The sequence below is a fragment of the Nomascus leucogenys genome, chromosome 24 (genome assembly GCF_006542625.1).
Source record: "Nomascus leucogenys isolate Asia chromosome 24, Asia_NLE_v1, whole genome shotgun sequence".
In the NCBI taxonomy this organism is placed as follows: Eukaryota; Metazoa; Chordata; class Mammalia; order Primates; family Hylobatidae; genus Nomascus; species Nomascus leucogenys.
The window spans coordinates 9,910,921-9,931,941 of NC_044404.1; the positions used below are offsets into that span (position 1 = coordinate 9,910,921).

Sequence of the window (21,021 nt, forward strand, 5' to 3'; positions counted from 1 at the left end):
GCAGCGGGCAAGGTGAACCCACTGGGCGGTTACACTAGGGCCCTGAAATGGAAGTGCCTTTCACTTCCCTGGTAAGCACCAGCTTTGTCTTATGTACAGGCAGTGCCAACTCCATGGGCCTGTGACCTGTGCAGGTTCCAGGATCCTGCCCACAGAAGGGCAACTTCATATCTGGCTTGGCACAGGGTAAGCACTCAGGAAACGTCAGCTATTAGCTAGTGACGATGTCCTGACCCCGCCACGTCTGGCAAATCCTTTTCCTCGTGGAGCCTGGATTCTGGACTCTCCTCCAACAGGTGAGTAATTGTTTCTAGACCCACGTGCTTCATTCAGAAAGTGGTCCACCTTTCCCCCAAAGCTTCCCCTGCTGTAGCTTTTCCTATGTGCAAGGCCTAAGCCTCAGCTGCATGCTGGGCTGACCCTTGGATACAGCCTGACTCTGTGCCAGGAGCCTGGCAGGCTCTGGGGAAAATGCCTGGTAGAGTGGTCCCTGGAACTTATGGTTTCTGCAGAGACTGTGGCATCCCAAAGACCCGCTTAGAAGTCTATGGGAGCAGAAGGAGGTGACCCTGTGGGGTGTGAGCTGCATATGGGCAGAAGCAGGAGGTCGGGCAAGAGGGAATGGTGTGGAGCAGTGTGGAACATGGAGCCTGGATTCTGAATGCATGCTGCATTTGCTGGGGTGAGGAAGGCGAAGAGAACTCCGGAGAAGAGGTCAGGGAAGAGGTGACAAAAGGTCACTGAGGGGAGACAGATGGAAAGGGAAAGGCGCATGGCAGTTGATGAGTGGAGGGTCACAGGAGAGGGCCGGGAGGGGATGCTTCCATTTTCTCCCAGGTAAGCACATAGCATCAAGTTTAGAGATGCAAAGACAAAGGCAAGAGAGAATAGTTAACAAACCTCAGGGTGGTCGCCTCGAAGAAGCAGGACCAGGCCTGCTATTTTAGTATTACTTAAGTTTGTGTATGTTGTACCTTAATAACCAAATTCAAGATGCCACTTCTAGAGGCCATTCAATGCAGTTTTTGTTGTTGTTTTGTTTGTTTTTGAGATGGAGTCTCGCCCTGTCACCCAGGCTGGAGTGCAGTGACGTGATCTCGGCTCACTGCGATCTCTGCCTCCCGGATTCAAGCCATTCTCCTCAATGCAGTTTTAACTGCACAAAATCCAGACAGTGGAAGAAAGTTTAGGAGCTTTTGGCAGCAAAATTCCCAAGGTGAGCAGTTTCAAGAAAACTATGATCAGTGGGGCTGCATGGCCAGTGCAGACCTGTAAGTCACAAAGCAAGGCAGCCAGCTCCAATAGATGCGTTTGGAAGGCTGCTCCCTTCCAAGAAGAGACCCTGGTGTCCCAGCAGTCCCTGACCACCATGAGGCCTGCAGATGCAGCTGCAGCGGGTCACCATGTGCGTGATACAACCATGCATGAAGGGTGAAGGGGTCAGCAGCTCAGCCCTGGAGCATCTCTCTTAATCAAGTTCAGCCCCAAGTCATGGGTGCTTGGAACTTGGGCCTGTTGATTCTCATCGGCTCTATCAGGCAGCAGGCAAGGTGAACCCACTGGGTGGTTACACTAGGGTCCTGCTATAGGAGTGCCTTTCATTCCCCTGGTAAGCACCAACTTTGTGGACAAAGCCCAGGAATCTGTATTCTAATACCCTCTCCCTATCTCTCCACCCCCATGATCTTTATTAGGCAAATGCAGGGGAAGCTGGCTATGCTAACAGGGCGGCTGCCTCTTTAGCTACATTTGCCAAGAGAGAAGGGCAGAGCTGTCTTCTCCAGGTCTCAGCCTCATGGTAGGCTCTGGAACCAAAGCAACACAGGCCAATGCGAGCCACCTGTCCTGCAACTGCCCCCTCCCCGCCCTGCACAACACATCAGGAGGCAATCAGTTTACCAAACACATAGGAGAAAAATAATTTATTTATTTAATTTAAAACAGCAAGACTTCAGCTTCCACCCAGTCAGGGCTTGCATTACAATTTTGCAGGTGCAAAACCTCACACTTTTGATGCCACGACTAGAAGTTTGTAAAAACAATTTTTCTTGTCGTGGACACGTGAAGAGTTCTGTTTGCACCCTCAGCCTGGGCCAAATAATAATCTTTATTTAAAAACAAAACAGAACAAACAAACCAAAAAAACCTCAAAAGCACAAAGAGGCAGAAAGCGGCTGATAAACCTGGTTAAAAGACCAAAGTTCAGAAAGTGCATGGGAGAGGGACGCTGAGCTGAGGACACTGTTCCGGCTGCAGTACGTGTTATGGCTGAGGTTACACTTGGGTGACTCAGGGATGCAGGCAGATGAACATTAACCACACTAACAGGAGAAAGAAGCCCACTGGGGCTGTGCAAAGTGTCCAAGGAGCACGGCCCCTTTTGCCCTGATCAGATGTAACAGCCCCTCGCTTAAGCCCAGGAGTTTGAGATCTGACTGGGCAACATGGCAAAACCTTGTCTCTACAAAAAAATCAAAATTGAGCCAGGCCTGTGGTCCCAGCTTCTCAGGGAGCTGAGGTGGGAGGATCACTTGAGCCTGGGAGGTGGAGGCTGCAGTGAGCCATGATTGCTTCACTGTACTCCAGACTGGGCGTGATGCTCCAGACAGCAAAACCCTGCCTCACAAAAATAAATAAACTAAAAAGAAGTAACAGAAGTAACAGCCCCTCCTGGACTTGTTTTATTTTTTGAGACGGCGTCTCGCTCGGTCACCCAGGCTGGAGTGCAGTGGTGCAGTCTCGGCTCACTGCAACCTCTGCCTCCTGGGTTCAAGCAATTCTCCTGCCTCAGCCTCCTGAGTAGCTGGCACTACAGGCACATGCAACCACGTCCAGCTATTTTTTTTTTTTTTTTTTTGTATATTTAGTAGAAACAGAGTTTCACCATGTTGGCCAGGCTGGTCTCAAACTCCTGACCTCAGGTGATCTGCCCACCTTGGTCTCCCAAAGTGCTGGGATTACAGGCGTGAGCCACTGCGCCTGGCCCCCTCCTGGACTTTTAGGATGTGACTCCCTTCCCATCCAGCCTTTCTGTCTGAGCACTACTCACCCAGCTAGACTGACTTGGTAACTGGATCTAAGAAGGAGGCGATATTGCTGTTTTCGAGGTCGGTGGGCCAGAGGCCTGGGCTAAGGCACTCAGACAAGCCCCCGCCCTGCCCACCTGGTCACCAACCATTCACAGTGATCATTCATCTGTGGCAAGAGGTGGGCAGCGGAGGAAGCGGAATAGAGATAACCGATGTGTAACTTTTTGGAGGTTTTACGAAAGCAGATAGAGTGGCCAGTGGCATCAAATAAATGGAACGAGAACTTAAGCCCAGGCACCCGGAGCGGGTGTTTTCTGAGCCCTCAGCTCCCTCTACAGGCCTTTCCTGACCACAGCCAGCCCATTTGGGGAGCCATGTCTCAGCCCTGGGTTGGGTATGGCAGACGCCCCTGCTGAGCCGGGTTGATTCTAACACTATTCCTCTGTGGCCTAGTATTGTCTTTTCTCTTTTACCTGTAAATCATGTTCTCTTTTGCAGCAAGCAAATTCCTGAATTTTTGCTCCCTTCTAGAAGCTCAAGTGAGGGTCTTTACCAGAGACATACCCAGAGATCTGTTGTAATGTCTTTCGGGGAATCCAGATTTCACTTACAGAGGCTGTTTCTGCCAAGTGGCTTTCCCTGGAGCAGCCCAGAGCTGTTGTTCAATCCTAAGGGGATGTTTGTCTCGCTAATTTCCATCAAGAAATCTGTTTTCTTGGACAGGCACAGTGGCTCATGCCTGCAATCAAAGCATTTTGGGAGGCTGAGGTGGGTGGATCACCTGAGGTCAGGAGTTCGAGACCAGCCTGGCCAACATAGTGAAAACCCGTCTCTACTAAAAATACAAAAAATTAGCCGAGCATGGTGGCACATGCCTGTAATCCCAGCAGCTTGGGATTGGGAGGCAGTAGAATCACTTGAACCTGGAAGGTGGTGGTTGCAGTGAGTCAAAATCGCACCACTGCACACCAGCCTGGGCAATAGAGTGAGACTCCATCTCAAAAAAAAAAAAAAAAGAAAAGAAACAAACAAACAAAAAGAAATCCATTTTCACAGGAAACCAAAAATGAGCATTTTGGACACAGTCTGCTAAATGATTATTCCTTTCCTGATACAGATTTTGGTTTTGAGAGTCAAACAGGGATCGGCAGCACAGCGTGACTTTGGTTTTGATTCAGAACCATTTTACTAGGCTCAGAAAATCATGCTTTGTCGAGTTCTGATGGATTCCAAGGGAAATCACCTATCAGGTAAAGCTGTACTTTCTCTCACCAAGACCCTGGAGGTAGCATTTCCACTTCCATTCTTTGCCGGTGGCTCCTGTGACTGAACACAGAAGCTGTTTTCTGAAATAAGACGAAAGCGTTTGTGGAAGAGCCACAGAATAAAAATAGAGATACAGGTGCTTACTTTCAATTCTTTTCTTTTAAATGTAAATAATCGCTCCATGATCCATGCTGCCACTTACCCCAACTGAATACCAAAACAGCTGAATCCTTTTGAATCCTTTTTTTTTTTTTTTTTGAGACAGGGTCCTGCTGTTGCCCAGGCTGGAGTGGCAGTGGTGCCATCCTAGTTCAATGAAGCCTCAAATTCCTGGGCTCAAGGGATCCTCCCGTCTCAGCCTCCTGAGTAGTAGGGACTACAGGCACGCACCACCGCACCAGCTCTGGGCGACAGAATGAGGCTCCTTCTCAAAAAAAAAAAAAAAAAAAAAAAAGCTGACTCTGAATCTTAAAACCTTCACCTTTAGGAAGGAATAGTATTTGTTTGTTTGAGACCGAGTTTCACTCTTGTTGCCCAGGCTGGAGGGCAATGGTGTGGTCTTGGCTCACCGCAACGTCCGCCTCCCAGGTTCAAGCAATTCTCCTGCCTCAGCCTCCCAAGGACCTGGGATTACAGGCATGCATCACCACGCCTGGCTAATTTTTGTATTTTTAGTAGAGACAGGGTTTCATCATGTTGGCCAGGCTGGTCTCGAACTCCTGACCTCAGGTGATCCACACGCCTTGGCCTCCCAAAGTGCTGGGGTTACAGGTGTGAGCCACTGTGCCCGGCCTGAGGAATCGTATTTGGATTACTCATCTCTCCGGCCACTTTACTTACAAAAAACTAAACTAAGAAGTAAATAAGCCAGAACCCCTCCCCACTCACCCCCTTTGGTCTCCCCAAGAACAGGAGGATTCTAAGAAAGTTGCTGGAGAGACAGTGGGATCTTTGGGGGTTCCCTGAGACACCTCTTCCTGCCCTTGTTCCAGCCTTGGAATTGGAAGGAGGGAACCTGTGTCTGAAGTGATTGACAGGTGGGGACAGGAGTGTGGATTCGGGCCTGTGCTTGACACTCAAACCCAAGCTACAGCAAGGGTTAGCAGCTCACGGAAGGAGAGGCCAGGAGGCCCGGGGAGACTGCTGTCCCTGAGCAGCTGCGCTGGGCTGTGCTCACCCCGGTGGTCACCACGCAACCTCAGGGGAGCCTTCAACCTGGTGAATGGCAACTGGTTCCTCTGTTGAGCAAAGTCTCCAAGGAAAGCCGGGTTCTCCAGAGAATCTTAACACCCTGACCAGCCAGGAATCTGCTCCATGATGTCTGGATGGGGACACATCTCTGGGGCCCCTGACAGCTTATTTAATCACACAGAAGATAGGTGCACAGATGCAGGTCCCTCAAATTGTAAACAGTGCAGTGTGGTCCTCAGGACACCAAGGTCCACCAGGTGGAGGCACCATGGCCGCAGTCGTGGACCACTGGTTTCCCTGAATCTCATTGCTACCCTTATGCAGATGAACACCCACCCCAGTGGGCCAGGACACTGGTACCGGTGGAACTTGCTGCCCGAGGATCTAGGAGGTAGAAGAAGCTGAGCTGGCAGCTGCTCTCCTAATGGAGCTGAGAGCATCAATAGCGGGGGCTTCTGGTGCAGCAGACATGCACTTCCGCCCCTGCAGCAGGGACTCACAGAAGTGCCTACCCCCAGGAAGGCAACACCTATGCACAGAACTAGAAAGGACAAAAGTTCAGGTTCTTGGAAGTTCCCCTGGGGTCCCTTGGGATTCCTGAGATTCTGCTGGCTTGGAAGGCGCAGGAGCCTTGGGAGTGCCAGCTGGGCTCTTGGTGGGAGGCTGAGAAGAGCAGCAGCAGCAACAGAGAGAGAAGAGCCGAGTTCGGACGGCGCGGGTGCAGAGGACGAACATGATGCAGTTGGCACCTCCCTGAAACGTGTTCCCGATACCCTGCCGGGAGAAAAGGAGCTGTGAGCATGGGGCTGGAGTTGGTCTCAGAAACACACGCACTGTTCCAATTAAGAGAAACGGCTAGGCTGGGTGCGGTGGCTCACACCTGTAATCCCAGCCCTTTGGGAGGCTGAGGTGGGCGGATCACTTGAGGTCAGGAGTTGAAGACCAGCCTGGCCAACATGGTGAAACCCTGTCTCTACTGAAAATACAAAAATTAGCTGGGTGTGGTGGTGGGTGCCTGTAGTCCCAGCGACACGGAGGTTGAGGCAGGAGAATCACTTGAACCCAGGAGGCAGAAATTGCAGTGAGCCGAGATCCCACCACTGCACTCCAACCTGGGTGACAGAGCCAGACTCTGTCCCTGTACCCCCCCAAAAAAGACAGAGAAATGGCTAACACACACACACACACACACACACACGCATACACACATGCATACATGCACACACATGGGGTAGCTGGGAAGTGCTGTGGACCCCAGAACCTCCCCCCATCCTCCCCACCATGGCTGATCTGGGATGACCTTGGCAATGGGCCTTCAGCAGGGCTCCAGGTCTTCTTGGCTGGGAAGGACCCAGGATCAGTCAACTCTCCTGGGGCTACTCCTAGGTCACTGGTGAGCACCTCACCACCCCAGACCACACTGATCCCACTCTGCCTTCTCTCTTCAAGGCCCCGTCTTGGGCAGAGAGGAAGGCACAGCACAGTGGGGCCAAGCTCCTCCCTGTGGCTGTGCCTTGGCCGACACTGGGGTGCAGTCACTGTGCTGCGGGAAGGAATCAGGCTGTGCCTCCTCTGGGGGCAGGGATGACAAGGGCCAGGGAGGGCAGACCTACATGCAGAACCACCAGCACCGGCGTCCGCACCGCCGGGGAGTCACAGAGGGTCAGCACGAACCGCACGGTGCTCCAAACCCGGAGGCAGATGAAGATGAGCGGGATGAGCACCAGCTTCCTGTCCGCCATGGAGGAGTGGCGCGGCAGGCGGTGCTCCTCGGAGAGGATGGGCCGGTACTCAGAGAGTGCTGTGTGCTGTGTGGGGACAGCGAGGGCAGACTTGAGTGGATGGGCACCCTCCCGCCACGTCCACCCAGGCTGCCCAGGTCTTCCCAGGGACTTGAACTAGCTCAGGGAGGTAGCGGAGATGTGTGGTGGAGCCCAGATCCTTCTCCTGAAGCCTGACTGCTAGATCCTCTGCCCAGTCCCCATCTCCACATGGAGGTCTCAAAGTCATCTGAAACAGCTCACATCCAAGACAGAAGACGGATCTCGACCCCTGAGGCCAATGCTCCTTTCCCGGTCTCAGCTCATGGAAACAACAGCTTTCTCGCTGCCCAGGCCAAAGCCTTGGGACCCCTTTCTTTGTCTCATAGCCCACATCCGATCCCCAGCAAGTCCTGCAGCCCCCTTTTTTTGTTTAAAATAGATGCAGGGTCTCCCTGTGTTGCCCAGGCTGATCTCAAACTCTTGAACTCAAGCAATCCTCCTGCCTCGGCCTCTCAAAGTGCTGGGATTACAGGCATGAGCTGCCACCGTGCCCACCTCTCACTTCAAAACAGATCCAGACTCTGGGTACTTCTGCCACCTTCTGCCACTGCCCCCGTGTCCAGGCCACGTCACCACATCTCTGGATGGGCTCCCTCCTCCGCCTCTGCCACCCCGTCCTGCTCCCCGCTGCAGTCCATTCTCAACACAGAAGCAGCAGGGCTGCTTGAAAACCCGATTCTGCTCCAGTGAGTCCTCCACTCGGAGCTCTTCAGCGCTCCCCACTCCACACGCTCCTTACGGTCACAGCGGGACCAACCCTGCAGCCACACCGACCTCCTTGTTATGCTGCAGACACGCAGCACCCCCGCCCCAGGGCTCCGCACTGGCTGCTCCCTTGCTCTGGAATGCCCGTCTCCATCTGTCCCTAGGCTCCCCCTCCCGCCCTCTTCAAGACTTTGCTCAAGCAGCACCATCTGGATAAAGCCTGACACCCCTATTTAAACTGCACAGAGGCCGGGCGCAAAGGCTCATGCCTGGAATCCCAGCATTTTGGGAGGCCGAGGCGGGCAGATTGCTTGAAGTCAGGAGTTTGAGACCAGACTGGCCAACATGGTGAAACCCCATCTGTACTAAAAATACAAATATTAGCTGGTTGTGGTGGCACGTGCCTGTAATCCCAGCTACTTGGGAGGCTGAGGCAGGAGAACCGCTTGAATCTGGGAGATGGAGGTTGCAGTGAGCCGAGATTGTGCCACTGCACTCCAGCCTGGGCAACAGCAAAACTCCAGCTCAAAAATAAATAAGTAAATAAATACATAAATAACCGCACAGGCACTTCCTAGATAGTCCCATCCTCACGTTCCACTCTTTATTTGAGTCTGTTTCCCATAGATTGTCTCACCCTCAGTCCCAGGATGTCATTCACCCTTGTTCCTCGGGCTAATTGCTTATCATCGTCCTCCCCTCCAGAATGCAAGCCCCCTCCCTGCACAGGGATGGCCTGCTGTACCCCCAGCCCACCCACCTCCTCTCCAGGAGGAGAACAAAAACGTGAGCTTGAGCCAGCCTTGGCTTTCCTCCTGGGAATGTCTTTCATGAGAGGAAGGAGGAGATTCCTTCCAGATCAAAGCTGAATTTGTAAAAATAGATGAAACCGCCCATGATGAAGATGTGCTTTTTTTGGCCAGGAGTGGTGGCTCATGCCTGAAATTGCAGCACTTTGGGAGGTCAAGGCAGGAGGATCGCTTGAGCCCAGAAATTTGAGAGTAACTCGGGCAACAGAGTGAGACACTGTCTCTACAAAAAGTTTAAAAATTAGCTGGGCGTTGGCCAGGAGCAGTGGCTCATGCCTGTAGTCCAAGTACTTTGGGAGGCTGAGGCAGGCAGATGACTTGAGACCAGGTGTTCAAGACCAGCCTGGCCAACATGGTGAAACCCCCGACTCTATTAAAAATACAAAATTAGGCTAGGCGCGGGCGCAGTGGCTCACACCTGTAATCCCAGCACTTTGGGAGGCTGAGGCGGGCAGATTACTTGAGGCCAAGTGTTCAAAACCAGCCTGGCCAACATGGTGAAACCCCGACTCTACTAAAAATACAAAATTAGGCTAGGCGTGGGCGCAGTGGCTCACGCCTGTAATCCCTCTAGCACTTTGAGAGGCTAAGGTGGTCTGGATTACTTGAGGCCAGGAGTTCAAGACCAGGCTGGCCAAAATGGTGAAACCTGTCTCTACTAAAAATACAAAAAAAATTATCCAGGCGTGGTGGCACACGCCTGCGGTTCCAGCTACTTGGGAGGCTGAGGCATGAGAATTGCTTGAACCCTGGAGGCAGAGGTTACAGTGAGCTGAGATTTGCCATTACACTCCAACCTGGGCAACAGAGCAAGACTCTGCCTTAAAAACAAAAACAAAATTAGCCAGGTGTGGTGGCACACACCTGTAATCCCAGCTACTCAAGAGACTGAGGTGGAAGAATAGCTTGAACCCAGAGGTGGAGGTTGCAGTGAGCCAAGATTGAGCCACTGCACTCCAGCCTGGGCAACACAGTGAGACGCTGCCTCAAAAACAAAAAATGCATTTTTGAGCCAGTCCTGTGCCTGGGACGCTGAAGGCCCAGGGGAGGGGAGATGCCCAAGGTATTCTGCCAGCACCTGGTGTCTTGTGGAGTCACTGGTGCATCGTGGTATCTCTCAGCCCCCAATCTTCTGCAACTAACCTGCTCAGAGCCGCCCTCCTCCTCCTCCTCCCCCTCCTCCATCCCCTCCCCCTCCCCCTCCTCCTATGGCTTTTAGCAGCAGCCCAGGGAGCCGGCAGTCCCGCTCCACCCCTCCAAAACCAGTAGGGGAGCTACAGGGTGGGGCAGCTGCAGGAACTGCCCACTAGCTTGGCTACCGTCTGCTCCTAGCGGTGCCTGTCCCAGCTCACCGATTCTTGGCTCTTTCCTAGCTAGAGGCAACTAGCACATTCTCAGCTCCCTGCCCACTTCTATCCCATTTTTCTGAAACATTTGCTGATTTGGAAAAGAGGACCCATTGTCACCCGTAGGGGTCAGCCTCAGCCCCGCAGGCTTCCTGCCCTGCCAAAGGAAAGGCAGAAAGACACACAAAGGGCATCTGTAGAGGAGAGTCCTGGGCAGGGTCTGGCGGAGCGCCCAGGAGCCTTCATCAGGGGTCCCGGAAACTTTCCAGGGCAGTGGAAAAGAAGAGGAGGTGAGAAGGGCATCCATCACCCGGGCAGGAGACCGACTACTAATAAAAGGCTAGAAGAAGACAAAAGATGATTTCATTTTTTCTTTTTTTTGAGACAGGGTGTCACTCTGTCACCCAGGCTGGAATACAGTGAACTTCCAGGCTCAAGTGATCCTCCTGCCTCACTGTCTCAGCCTCTCAAGTAGCTGGGACTACAGACATGCACCAGCACACCAGCTAATTTTTTTTTTTTTGAGACAGAGTCTCTCTGTTGCCCAGGCTGGAGTGCAGTGGCACCATCTCGGCTCACGGCAAGCTCCGCCTCGTGGGTTCACACCATTCTCCTTCCTCAGCCTCCCGAGTAGCTGTGACTACAGGCACCTGCCACCACGCCCGGCTAATTTTTTTGTATTTTTAGTAGAAATGGGATTTCACCATGTTAGCCAGGATGGTCTCGATCTCCTGACCTCGTGATCCAGCCACCTTGGCCTCCCAAAGTGCTGGGATTACAGGCGTGAGCCGCTGCGCCAGGCCCTAATTTTAATTTTTTTTTTTTTTTAGATGGAGTCTTGTTCTGTGGCCCAGGCTAGAGTACAATGGTGCAATCTCAGCTCACTGCAACTTCTGCCTCCTGGGTTCAAGTGATTCTCCTGCCTCAGTCTCCTGAGTAGCTGGGATTACAGGCACCTGCCACGGCGCCCGGCTAATTTTTGTATTTTTATTACAGATGGGATTTCACCATGTTGGCCAGGCTGGTCTCAAACTCCGGACCTCCAGTGATCTACCTGCCTCAGCCTCCCAAAGTGGTGGGATTACAGGCGTGAGCCACTGTGCCCAGCCTTAATTTTAATTTTTATTTATTTTTTTGAGGTGGAGTCTCGCTTTGTCGCCCAGGCTGGAGTGCAGTGGCGCAATCGCAGCTCACTGCAACCTCCATCTCTTGGGTTCAAGCGATTCTCCCGCTTCAGTCTCCTGAGTAACTGGGACTACAGGCGTGTGCCACCACATCCAGCTAATTTTTGTATTTTGGTAGAGATGGGGTTTCACTATGTTGGCCACGCTGGTCTGGAACTCCTGACCTCAAGTGATCCACCCACCTCAGTCCCCCAAAGTGTTGGGATTACGGGCATGAGCTACCGCACCCAGTCCAAAAAGAGGATTTCAGACCAATGGGAAGTCCCACAGCCATCTCCAGCAAGGACTCCACCTGAGGCAGAAGCGGGGTCTAGGGCGGGTGAGAACTGGTTACATTTCCAAGCAAGAAGAAAAGAGAAAACTAAAGGTCTTGACGTGAGAAGACACAACGGGAGTGGAGGGCGGGGATTAGGTGTCCAGATGGCCACAGCCACAAGATGCATCCTGACTCAGAAATGGCTGCCGGGTGGACAGAATGGCCTACAAGATGGGTACACACCCTCCTACAATTTCAGCCCTGAAAACTCAGAGGGCAAATAGAAACACAGGGACTCATGCCAGCAAGCCTGAAGGCTTAATTTAGAGCATTTCCTCTGGACCTATCTTACTGTCCCAGCCACTCCTCACATTGAATCTTTGCCCATAGTTACTTGCACTTCTGCCTATCTCCAGGAGGGTGGGATCCATGTCTGAGTCCTCAAGATAAACTCCCATGCTATACAGCACTTTGGTGCTAGGAGATGCTCAGTAAAAACATACTGAATGAGGCCGGGCACGGTGGCTCATGCCTGTAATCCCAGCATTTTGGGAGTCTGAGGCGGGCGGATCACTTGAGGTCAAGAGTTCGAGACCAGCCTGGCCAACATGGTGAAACCCCGACTCTACTAAAAGAACCAAAATTAGCTGGGCGTGGTTGCACGTGCCTATTATCCCAGCTACTCAGGAGACTGAGGCAGGAGAACCACTTGAACGTGGGAGGCAGAGGTTGCATTGAGCCGAGATTGTGCCACTGCACTCCAACCTGGGTGACAGAGCAAGACCCTGTCTCAAAAATAAACAAATAAATAAATAAATAAAACTAAAATAACATACAGAATGAGTGACTGAGTGGATCAAAGAATGGCTTAATCTGTGGCCTTTTGCAGGCATTTGCTTGTGGCCAGGAGGAAGCCCCTAGTTCACATGTGCAGACTGGGAGGCAAGAACAAGGAGGAACTGGGCCAAGGTGTCAGAGGAAAGCCATTCTTTCCTAGGCTCTCCAGCCAGCCCAGCCTACTCATTTCTGAATTCCGGAAACTCCTGCCATTTAGGATATAATAAATCACTAGGAAAAGTTAGGTGAGTTATTTGCATCATCGATTGTGAAATTCCACAGTCATCCCTTCCCCTGGGGCAGCCCAGCCTTGGGTCCATCCTCACCTTTTAGCTAAATTCCTCAAGTTTAAGCAGCCACCACAGGCCGTCCACCAGGGGGCAGGAGAGGGCCATGACCGAGGATACAGCAGCCCTGTCCGCAGCAGCCCTGTGCCCCAACAGGCTCTTAATCGGCTAAGCCTCATTTCCTTATCTACAAAGGAGTAACAGGACCCGGCTCCTAACGGGGCAGCGGGAACCAACACACGATCCGTGTAACACAGCATGTTGCATGGTGTCTGGTGCACAGTAAGTGCCTGGTCCCCCCTGGCCCATCACTGGTTCTGTCCCCAGAGATGCAGCCTGTCCCCTCGGGTGGCCAAACTCAATGCCAGGCCTTGCACCTGGGCACAGGGGCCATGCAGAGGGCCCCGAGCTCTGAGGGCAGCGCCTACCGCTCTGTTGATGTGCTTCCGGACCAGGAGGTACAGCAGAGGCAGCAGCACATACGCCAGCAGTTCCCACAGCTTCCCCGTCAGCAGCATCCACAGGACATGGTCCTTGGCCTCCAGGTCGATCCAGCACCAGCCCACAGACACGTCCGAGGCGTCAAAGCCAATCTTCTTCAGGGCGACGGCTGCCACGGTGATGACCAGCGGGACCCCCCAACTGAGGAAGGAGGAGAGAAAGAGGCATCAGGGTCAGGCCATGGCTCCCGGCAATGTCAGCCCTCGCAAAAATGACGGAGGACGCCCTTCAGAAAGGGGATGCTCTCCGGAGTCTGGATGGCACAGTGGCCCTGGAAAATAAGAAGGGGTAGGTGTTGCCCCGGGAGCCTGGCTGTACTTTAGAATTCTTCAGGGACTGGCATTAGAATGGAGTGACGTGGGACAGCCAGCTCCCAGCGTGTGCCCAGCTTCTTTTGCATACATGTGCGTACAGAGTTCGAGACCAGGCCTGCCAACGTGGTGAAACGCTGTCTCTACTAAAAATACAAAAATTAGCCGGGCGTGGTGGTGCACACCTGTAATCTCAGCTACTTGGGAGGCTGAGGCAGGAGAATCGTTTGAACCCAGGAGGTGGAGTTTGCAGTGAGCTGAGATTGTGCCACTGCGCTCCAGCCTGGGTGACAGAGTGAGACTCCATCTCAAAAAAAGAAAAGAGTTTTGTATACATGTGTGTACAGAGCACAGGGCCAGGCAGGTGTGTGTTTGCTACTGTCATGACTGTTGTGAGTCATGTCCTGCTGTCCCAGGGTTCAGGCCTGTGGTGCAGACACTGGTGCTGCGTGAGGCCTGTCTGGTTTCTGTTCCGGGAAGCCTTGGGCACCAGCATGCGAACACCTGCCCATGCTCGTGCAAATGTGCCACAAACGATCAGCACCCCGTGGTCAGCCCTTGGGTTTAGGAGTGCACACATCAGGGGCTTAGGGTTGCCTGGGCGGGGAATTCCAGGGTTCTGCTTACGTTCGGCAGGCTCTAGGAGGGGGAACGTGGGCTTTGGGCAGTGCGTCCCTTTGGCCTTGAGGACTTCTTACACAATGGCGGGGAATGGAACCTGGCAAAGGTCAACGGGGACCTTTGAAGGCATAAAGCTCAGGTAGGGGCCCCTCCAAGGGCAGTGTTGGGCTCAGTTTTCTTTTTTCTTTCTTTGAGACGGAGTCTCGCTCTGTCACCCAGGCTGGAGTGCAGTGGTACAATCTCAGCTCATTGCAACCTCCACCTCCTGGGTTCAAGCGATTCTCCTGCCTCAGCCTCCTAAGTAGCTGAGATTACAGGCGTGCACCACCACGCCCGGCTAACTTTTGTATTTCTAGTAGAGACAGGGTTTCACCATGTTGGCCAGCCTGGTATTGAACTCCTGACCTCAGGTGATCCACCTGCCTCAGCCTCCCAAAGTGCTGGGATTATAGGCCTGAGCCACCATGTCCAGCCCAGGCTCAGTTTTCTAGAGCGCTCTCCCACAGCCAGCCACACAGCCAGGAGTAGGCCCCTTCCCTGTGGTCCTTGAACCAGTCTGTTCCTTACACAGCAGTGGAGTACACAAAGGCTACAGTGGCTCCTGAGAGAGGCAGGTAGTGGGGTAGTTAAGAGCTTGGATTTCAGTGTAGTGGGCTTGGATTTTATTGTAATGGGCTGGATCCAAGTCCCAGTTCTGCCCCTGCTCGGGCAAGTTATTTAGCCTCAACGCGCCAGGTTCTCTGCAAAGTGTAGGTGACGACAGTGACTACGGGGTGTCATTGTAGGGTCGTTATGAGAATAAACAAATACATGTGTGTACAGAACACATGGCCAGGCAGGTATGTGAGTGTTTGCGGCTGTCGTGACTGTTGTGAGTCACGTCCTGCTGTCCCAGGGTTCAGGCCTGTGGTGCAGACACTGGTGCTGCGTGGGGCCCGTCTGGTTTCTGTCCTGGGAAGAAGATACAAGTACCCCTGTCCTAGGTCAGGCGCCTGGAGGGCAAAGCCTTAGGTAAACAGGAATGATACTATGATAACTATGAGATCAGAGTTCAACGTGAATCTGAGGCCAGAATGAGGCCAGGAGAACTGTGCTTCAAGGGGTTCTCCCAAATGCTGCAGGGCTGGCAGAGCAGGCCGGGCAGGGATGAGGATGGGAGGGAAAAGTCAGTTCCCTGGGACTGGGAAGGCCTCATGCAGGATGCTTCCAGAACAGAGGGGCCCTGGCCAACCATCCCCTCTGCAGCATTCTCCAGTCCCCACTGGCCTCTGTAGGGAAGGGCAGGAGGGCTGATGGCAGAGTCACGTCACCCTCAGTGGCCTCGGTGGCAGGAGGCAGCATGTCCTGTTGGAAGTCACAAAGACACAGGAGCAAAAAGACCACAAAAGGCCAGGCGCGGTGGCTCATGCCTGTAATCCCAACACTTTGGGAGGCCAAGGTGGGCAGAACACTTGGGGTCAGGAGTTTGAGACCAGCCTGGCCAACATAGTGAAACCCCGTCTCTACTAAAAGTACAAAAATTAGCTGGGCGTGGTGGAGCATGCCTGTAATCCCAGCTACTTGGGAGCCTGAGGCAGGAGAATTGCTTGAACCTGGGAGGCAGAGGTTGCGGTGAGCCGAGATCACGCCACTGCACTCCAGCCTGGGTGACAGAGCAAGACCCTGTCTCAAAAAACAAAACAAACAAAAAACAAAAACCACACACACCACCCACAAAAGGTAAGAAAGGTTGTTTTAAAACTCATGACAGGCTGGGCGAGGTGGCTCACGCCCGAATCCCAGGACTTTGGGAGGCTGAGACACGTGGACCACCTGAGGTCAGGAGTTCGAGACCAGCCTGGCCAACATGGTGAAACTCCGTCTCTACCAAAAATACAAAAATTAGCCAGGTGTGGTAGTGCGTCCCTGTAATCCCAGCTTAGTGGGAGGCTGAGGCGGGAGAATCCCTTGAATCCAGGAGGTGGAGGTTGCAGTGAGCTGAGATTGCGCCACTGAACTCCAGCCTGGATGACAAAGTGAGACTCTGTCTCAAAAAAAAAAAAAAAAAAGTAAGCAGCTCTTAAAGTGCCACCACGCCAATCCTCCAGCCATAATGTGCTGTTCCTTGTTACTTTACAGTTGCAGGACTCCGCTAAGGAATTCGGGGAAGGTGGTGAGCACTGTATGTAGGAACAGTCTCCCTTCAGGAGGCTGGTCTGGAGCTGGGGTCACTCAAATAGGGGATTCCCCTCTGAGTTGGGGCTGGGAGGGTCACGGTCGGCACAGCACTCCTTTGGGCTCCCCCTGCATCCCGACAGGCCTTATGGGAAGCCAGGGGACCACACGGACCTGCACTCTGTAACTTTAGGGTTGCAGTACTAAAGCTACAAAGCAGTAGATTTCTTCTGTGATACTGAGTTTGTGCTGGGAAATAACCAAAGGGAAGGTCAAATAGGCAGAGGGTTTTGAAAGGGTTAAGAATGTGGGTTTAAATTAGCCAGGCGTGACAGTACACACCTGTAATCCCAGCTACTCAGGAGGCTGAGGCAGGAGAATCATCTGAACCCGAGAGGCAGAGGTTGCAGTGAGCCGAGATTGTGCCACTGCACTTCAGCCTGGGTGACAGAGCGAGACTCCGTCTCAAAAAAAAAAAAAAAAAAAAAAAGAATAGAAGAATGTGGGCCTGATCAACAGGGAGGGGTTGTTTGAACACACAGAAGGAGTAGCTGTGTGAGGGCCAGAAGCTGCCAGAGGGTGGTATTTGAGAGAGAGGAGGTAAGACGTAGAATCAGGGAGCCGATGGGAATGGAGAGGGTGGAATGGTCCAATGATCCTGCAAAGCAGGCTGGGCAAGACTGACTCATGTACAGGCATGGACAGTGGTGTGCTGGGAACATTTCACAACTGGCTCTCCAGAAAAACGCAGACGCATGCATGTGTGCATGTATGCATGTTTACACACACACGTTTAAATGTATAAATTTCACCTGCAGGATGTGAAGCGTACAATTTATAAATAATAAAGTATACAATAATAATACTCCTTCTCTATTGTCCATTTCATGCAGCCAATTGATTCTCACAGAATGCTTTTGTTGATTTCAGCCAAACCCTGGATTTTGCCAACCTGTGGATGCAATCAGCAAATGAGAGAGCTCCGCGGCATGAAGTTAATTGATGCTTTCATTTCCCTTAACGAGATGAAAATGAAATAAGGAAGAAATAGGAAACAAGACATATGCTGGTTGCTCATGTCACTGGTTGGTGACATGAGCAACTTCTTTGTTGAATCAGGTATGAGTTTTCTTCCCCCCACACTGGGAGACTGTTTCCTCAATTTTTTTCTGCTCCATGATCCTGTCTCTTCTCCTTACCTCTTCTTTACAGGCAGGTTTTCTGCCTGCCCCAACACAGCTGCCATCTCTTCTTAAGCTCAGAGATAAGTAACACTTAAGTTTAATCTATACCTTTAACGTCTTCTCCATTACTTTCTTAAGTCTAGATCAGGGGTCCAGCAAACTATGGCTCTCAGGCCAAATCTGGCCCACAGTTTGTTTTTTTTTTAGATAAAGTTTTATTGCAACACAGCCACACCCAGTCATTTACAGATTGTCTACCGCTGCTTTCAGGCAGAGCTGAGCAGTTACAACTGAGACTGCATGGCCCACAAAGCTGAAAACACTTACTTTACAGGAAAACTTTGCTGACCTCTGCTCTACACAATCAACAAAGCAATAAATCAAGCCTTGATTTGTAGTCTTTGCCAACTTCCATGTGTAAATACTTCCACCATGGCCAATTTCCAGCCACCAACACACGTAGTTGGGAACAGATGCACATAGCACACCATTATATATATACATTATATATATATATTTTTAATATAATTATATATACATATTTTTTCACCACACGAGATATGATAGATGCAACAACCTCAAGCATGTAAAGAGCAAAACAGCTATGACACGATGAGCTTTGAGTATTTATGGCTTTTTTTTTTTTAATTTTATTATTCCCAGCACTTTGAGAGGCCGAGGCGGGCGGATCATGAGGTCAGGAGTTTGAGACCAGCCTGACCAACATGGTAAAACCCCGTCTCTACTAAAAATACAAAAAAATTATCTGGGCATAGTGGCACATGCCTGTAATCCCAGCTACTCAGGAGGCTAAGGCAGGAGAATTGATTGAACCGGGGAGGTGGAGGTTGCAGTGAGCCGAGATCGTGCCACTGCACTCCAGCCTGGGTGACAGAGGAAAAAAAAAAAAAAGCATTATTATTTTAGAGACAGGGTCTTGCTCTGTTGCCCAGACTAGAGTGCAGTGGCATAGTCATGGCTCACTGCAGCCTCCAAATATCAGGCTCAAGTAATCCTCTCAACCTCCAGAGTAGGGGGTACTACAGACACATGCTACCATGCCCGGCTTATTTTTTGCTTTTTGTAGAGACAAAGTCTTGCTTTATTGCCCAGGCTGGTCTTGAACTCCTGGCTTCAAGTGATCTTCTCACCCTGGCCTCTCAAAGTGCTGGGATTACAGACATGAGCCGCCATGCCCGGTCTATTATTTTTTAAAATGGGATCTCACTATGTTTTCTCAAGTGATCCTCCCGTCTCAGCCTCCCAAAGAGGTAGGACTACAGGCAGCAGCCCCATGCCCAGCTCTATTTTTAATATAACCTAGTTTTTAATACTGATCGTATCTAACAATCAGCTCACAAAATTCCCTAAAATGTAACAATCGGGTCTCTCAAGCTGGCTCCAGGACACCACCAGACATAGGATAAAAACGATAAGGAGATGACAGTGCCACAGGTTCCTGACTACAGGGTAAGGAGAAAGTTGGTGTATCTGGAACTCTCAGAAGGATAAACAGGGCAGTTCTCCAGCCAGGGGAACACCCTGAGCTGCAGGTAGTCTAAATCTGATAGGTGCTCCACAAACACATGTGTGGCATAAATCCTGCTTTCTAGAAATGCGTATTGCAGTTCTGACATGTAGCCGGGCACGGTGGCTCACGCCTGTAATCCCAGCACTTTGGGAGGCCGAGGTGGGCAGATGACCTGAAGTCAGAAGTTTGAGACCAGCCTGGCTAACATGGCGAAACACCATCTCTACTAAAAATACAAAAAAATTAGCCGGGTGTGGTGGTGGGCACCTGTAATCCCAGCTACTGGGGAGGCTGAGGCAGGAGAATCACTTGAACCCGGGAGGTGGAGGTTGCAGTAAGCCGAGATTGCGCCACTGTACTCCAGCCTGGACGACAGAGTGGGACTCTGTCTTAAGAAAAAGCAAAAAAAAAAAAAAAACAACAACAAAAAAAACACAGTTCTGACATGTAACACCTAACAGTTTTTCCCCCCTTCATAAGGGAAGCCACCACCCCACAAAAAATAAAGCCAGAACAAGCAACACAGGGCTTAATAACTGCACATACGAAAAAGACCAAGGGATTTAGCTGATTACAACCTAGAAATTCATGTGGTTGGAGGGGTCGTCCTGCTGCTCAGATGTGGGTGGCTCAGAACAGCCAATGGCTGGTGCTGTCTGCCTGTGAGTGGACATCTGCAGTTCACATTCTAAACCTGAGACTGGCAAGCTGGCGCCAGTGCCAGGTCACCTGAGGAGCATGCAAAGAGACGCTGGGCCTTGAGCTATCCTCAAATGGTTAAAAAGTCTTGAAGAGGACCTGGTGGTGGAGAAGTGGTTAGATGCCAGAGGAATGGGTGGGGTCCTGCCCAATCCTAAACCCGGGGGCTGAATAGGCAGCTTCCACCGAGAGAAGGTGAGTGCCCATGTTCAGGGGGTGCCATGACAGGTGCTGGGTGGGGGTGCAAGGTGGGAATGTGAGTTAAGAGTAGGTGACCGATAAGGCCCCTCCTCTCTAAACCTGTGAATCTGAGGCTGGGAGGAGCCACGCTGAGCCTGCCTGGATGGAGGAAGCCTGGGACAGCCACCTCGTGTGTAACTCTGATTTGGCAGGGGCACCACGAGCTTCTCCCAGAGGTACCTGGGCCCCAGTTCCAACTTGTATTTGCCTAGAAATGAAAGCCAGACTCCAAGTTGGCTTCCTCCCCACTCAGAGGTCGTTAAGGGTTCAATTGTGTCCCCTACAAATTTCATGTGTTGAAGTCCTAATCCCCAGAACCTCAGAATGTGAGTGTATTTGAGAGAGAGGGTCTTTCAAGAGGTGATTAAGTTAAAATGCGGTCATCAGAGTGGAACCTAAGCTAATGCGACTCTGTTGTCATAACTTAAGAGGAAAGGCCTGGCATGGTGGCTCACACCTGTAATCCCAGCATTCTGGGAGGCGAAAGGATCGCTTGAGCCCAGGAGAGTTTGAGACCAGCCTGGGCAACAGAGTGAGACCCTGTCTCTACAAAAAAATATATATAAGTCAGGCGTGGTAGCACACACCTGAAGTCCCAGCTACTCAGGAGGCTGAGGCGGGAGAACCGCTTGAACCCAGGAGGTTGAGGCTGCAGTGAGCTGTGACTGTGCCACTGCACTCTAGCCTGGGTGAGAGCGACACCCTGTTGTTTTTTTTTTTTTGAGATGGAATCTCTGTGTCTCCCATGCTGGAGTGCAGTGGCGTGATCTCGGCTCATTGCAACCTCCGCCTCCCAGGTTCAAGCGATTCTCCTGCCTCAGCCTCCCAAATAGCTGGGATCACAGGCACCCACCATTACACCTAGCTAATTTTTGTATTTTTAATAGAGACAGGGTTTCACCATGTTGGCCAGACTGGTCTTGAACTCCTGACCTCAGGTGATCCACCCACCTCGGCCTCCCAAAGTGCTGGGATTACAGACGTGAGCCACGATGCCCAGCCAAGACTCTGTCTTAAAAAAACAAACAACAACAAAAACAAGAAGTG

The 21,021-nt window shown here is 51.7% G+C and overlaps 1 protein-coding gene across 2 annotated transcripts in view; it reads right to left on the reverse strand.

The window, feature by feature from the left end:
* Window positions 1–1,907: 1,907 nt before the first annotated feature.
* GPR157 (G protein-coupled receptor 157) overlaps window positions 1,908–21,021 on the reverse strand; it is a 28,658-nt gene continuing 9,544 nt past the window's right edge. Inside the window, exons 2-4 of one of the 2 annotated variants that reach the window (XM_003274323.4) lie at window positions 13,162–13,375; window positions 7,100–7,294; window positions 1,908–6,260 (exon numbers count right to left, since the gene is read on the reverse strand). In XM_003274323.4, the coding sequence (XP_003274371.2) occupies window positions 6,045–6,260; window positions 7,100–7,294; window positions 13,162–13,375 (625 nt within the window). In that variant the 3' untranslated portion in view covers window positions 1,908–6,044. The remainder of the gene's footprint in view (window positions 6,261–7,099; window positions 7,295–13,161; window positions 13,376–21,021) is intronic. The other variant, XM_012498380.2, reaches the window with a different exon arrangement.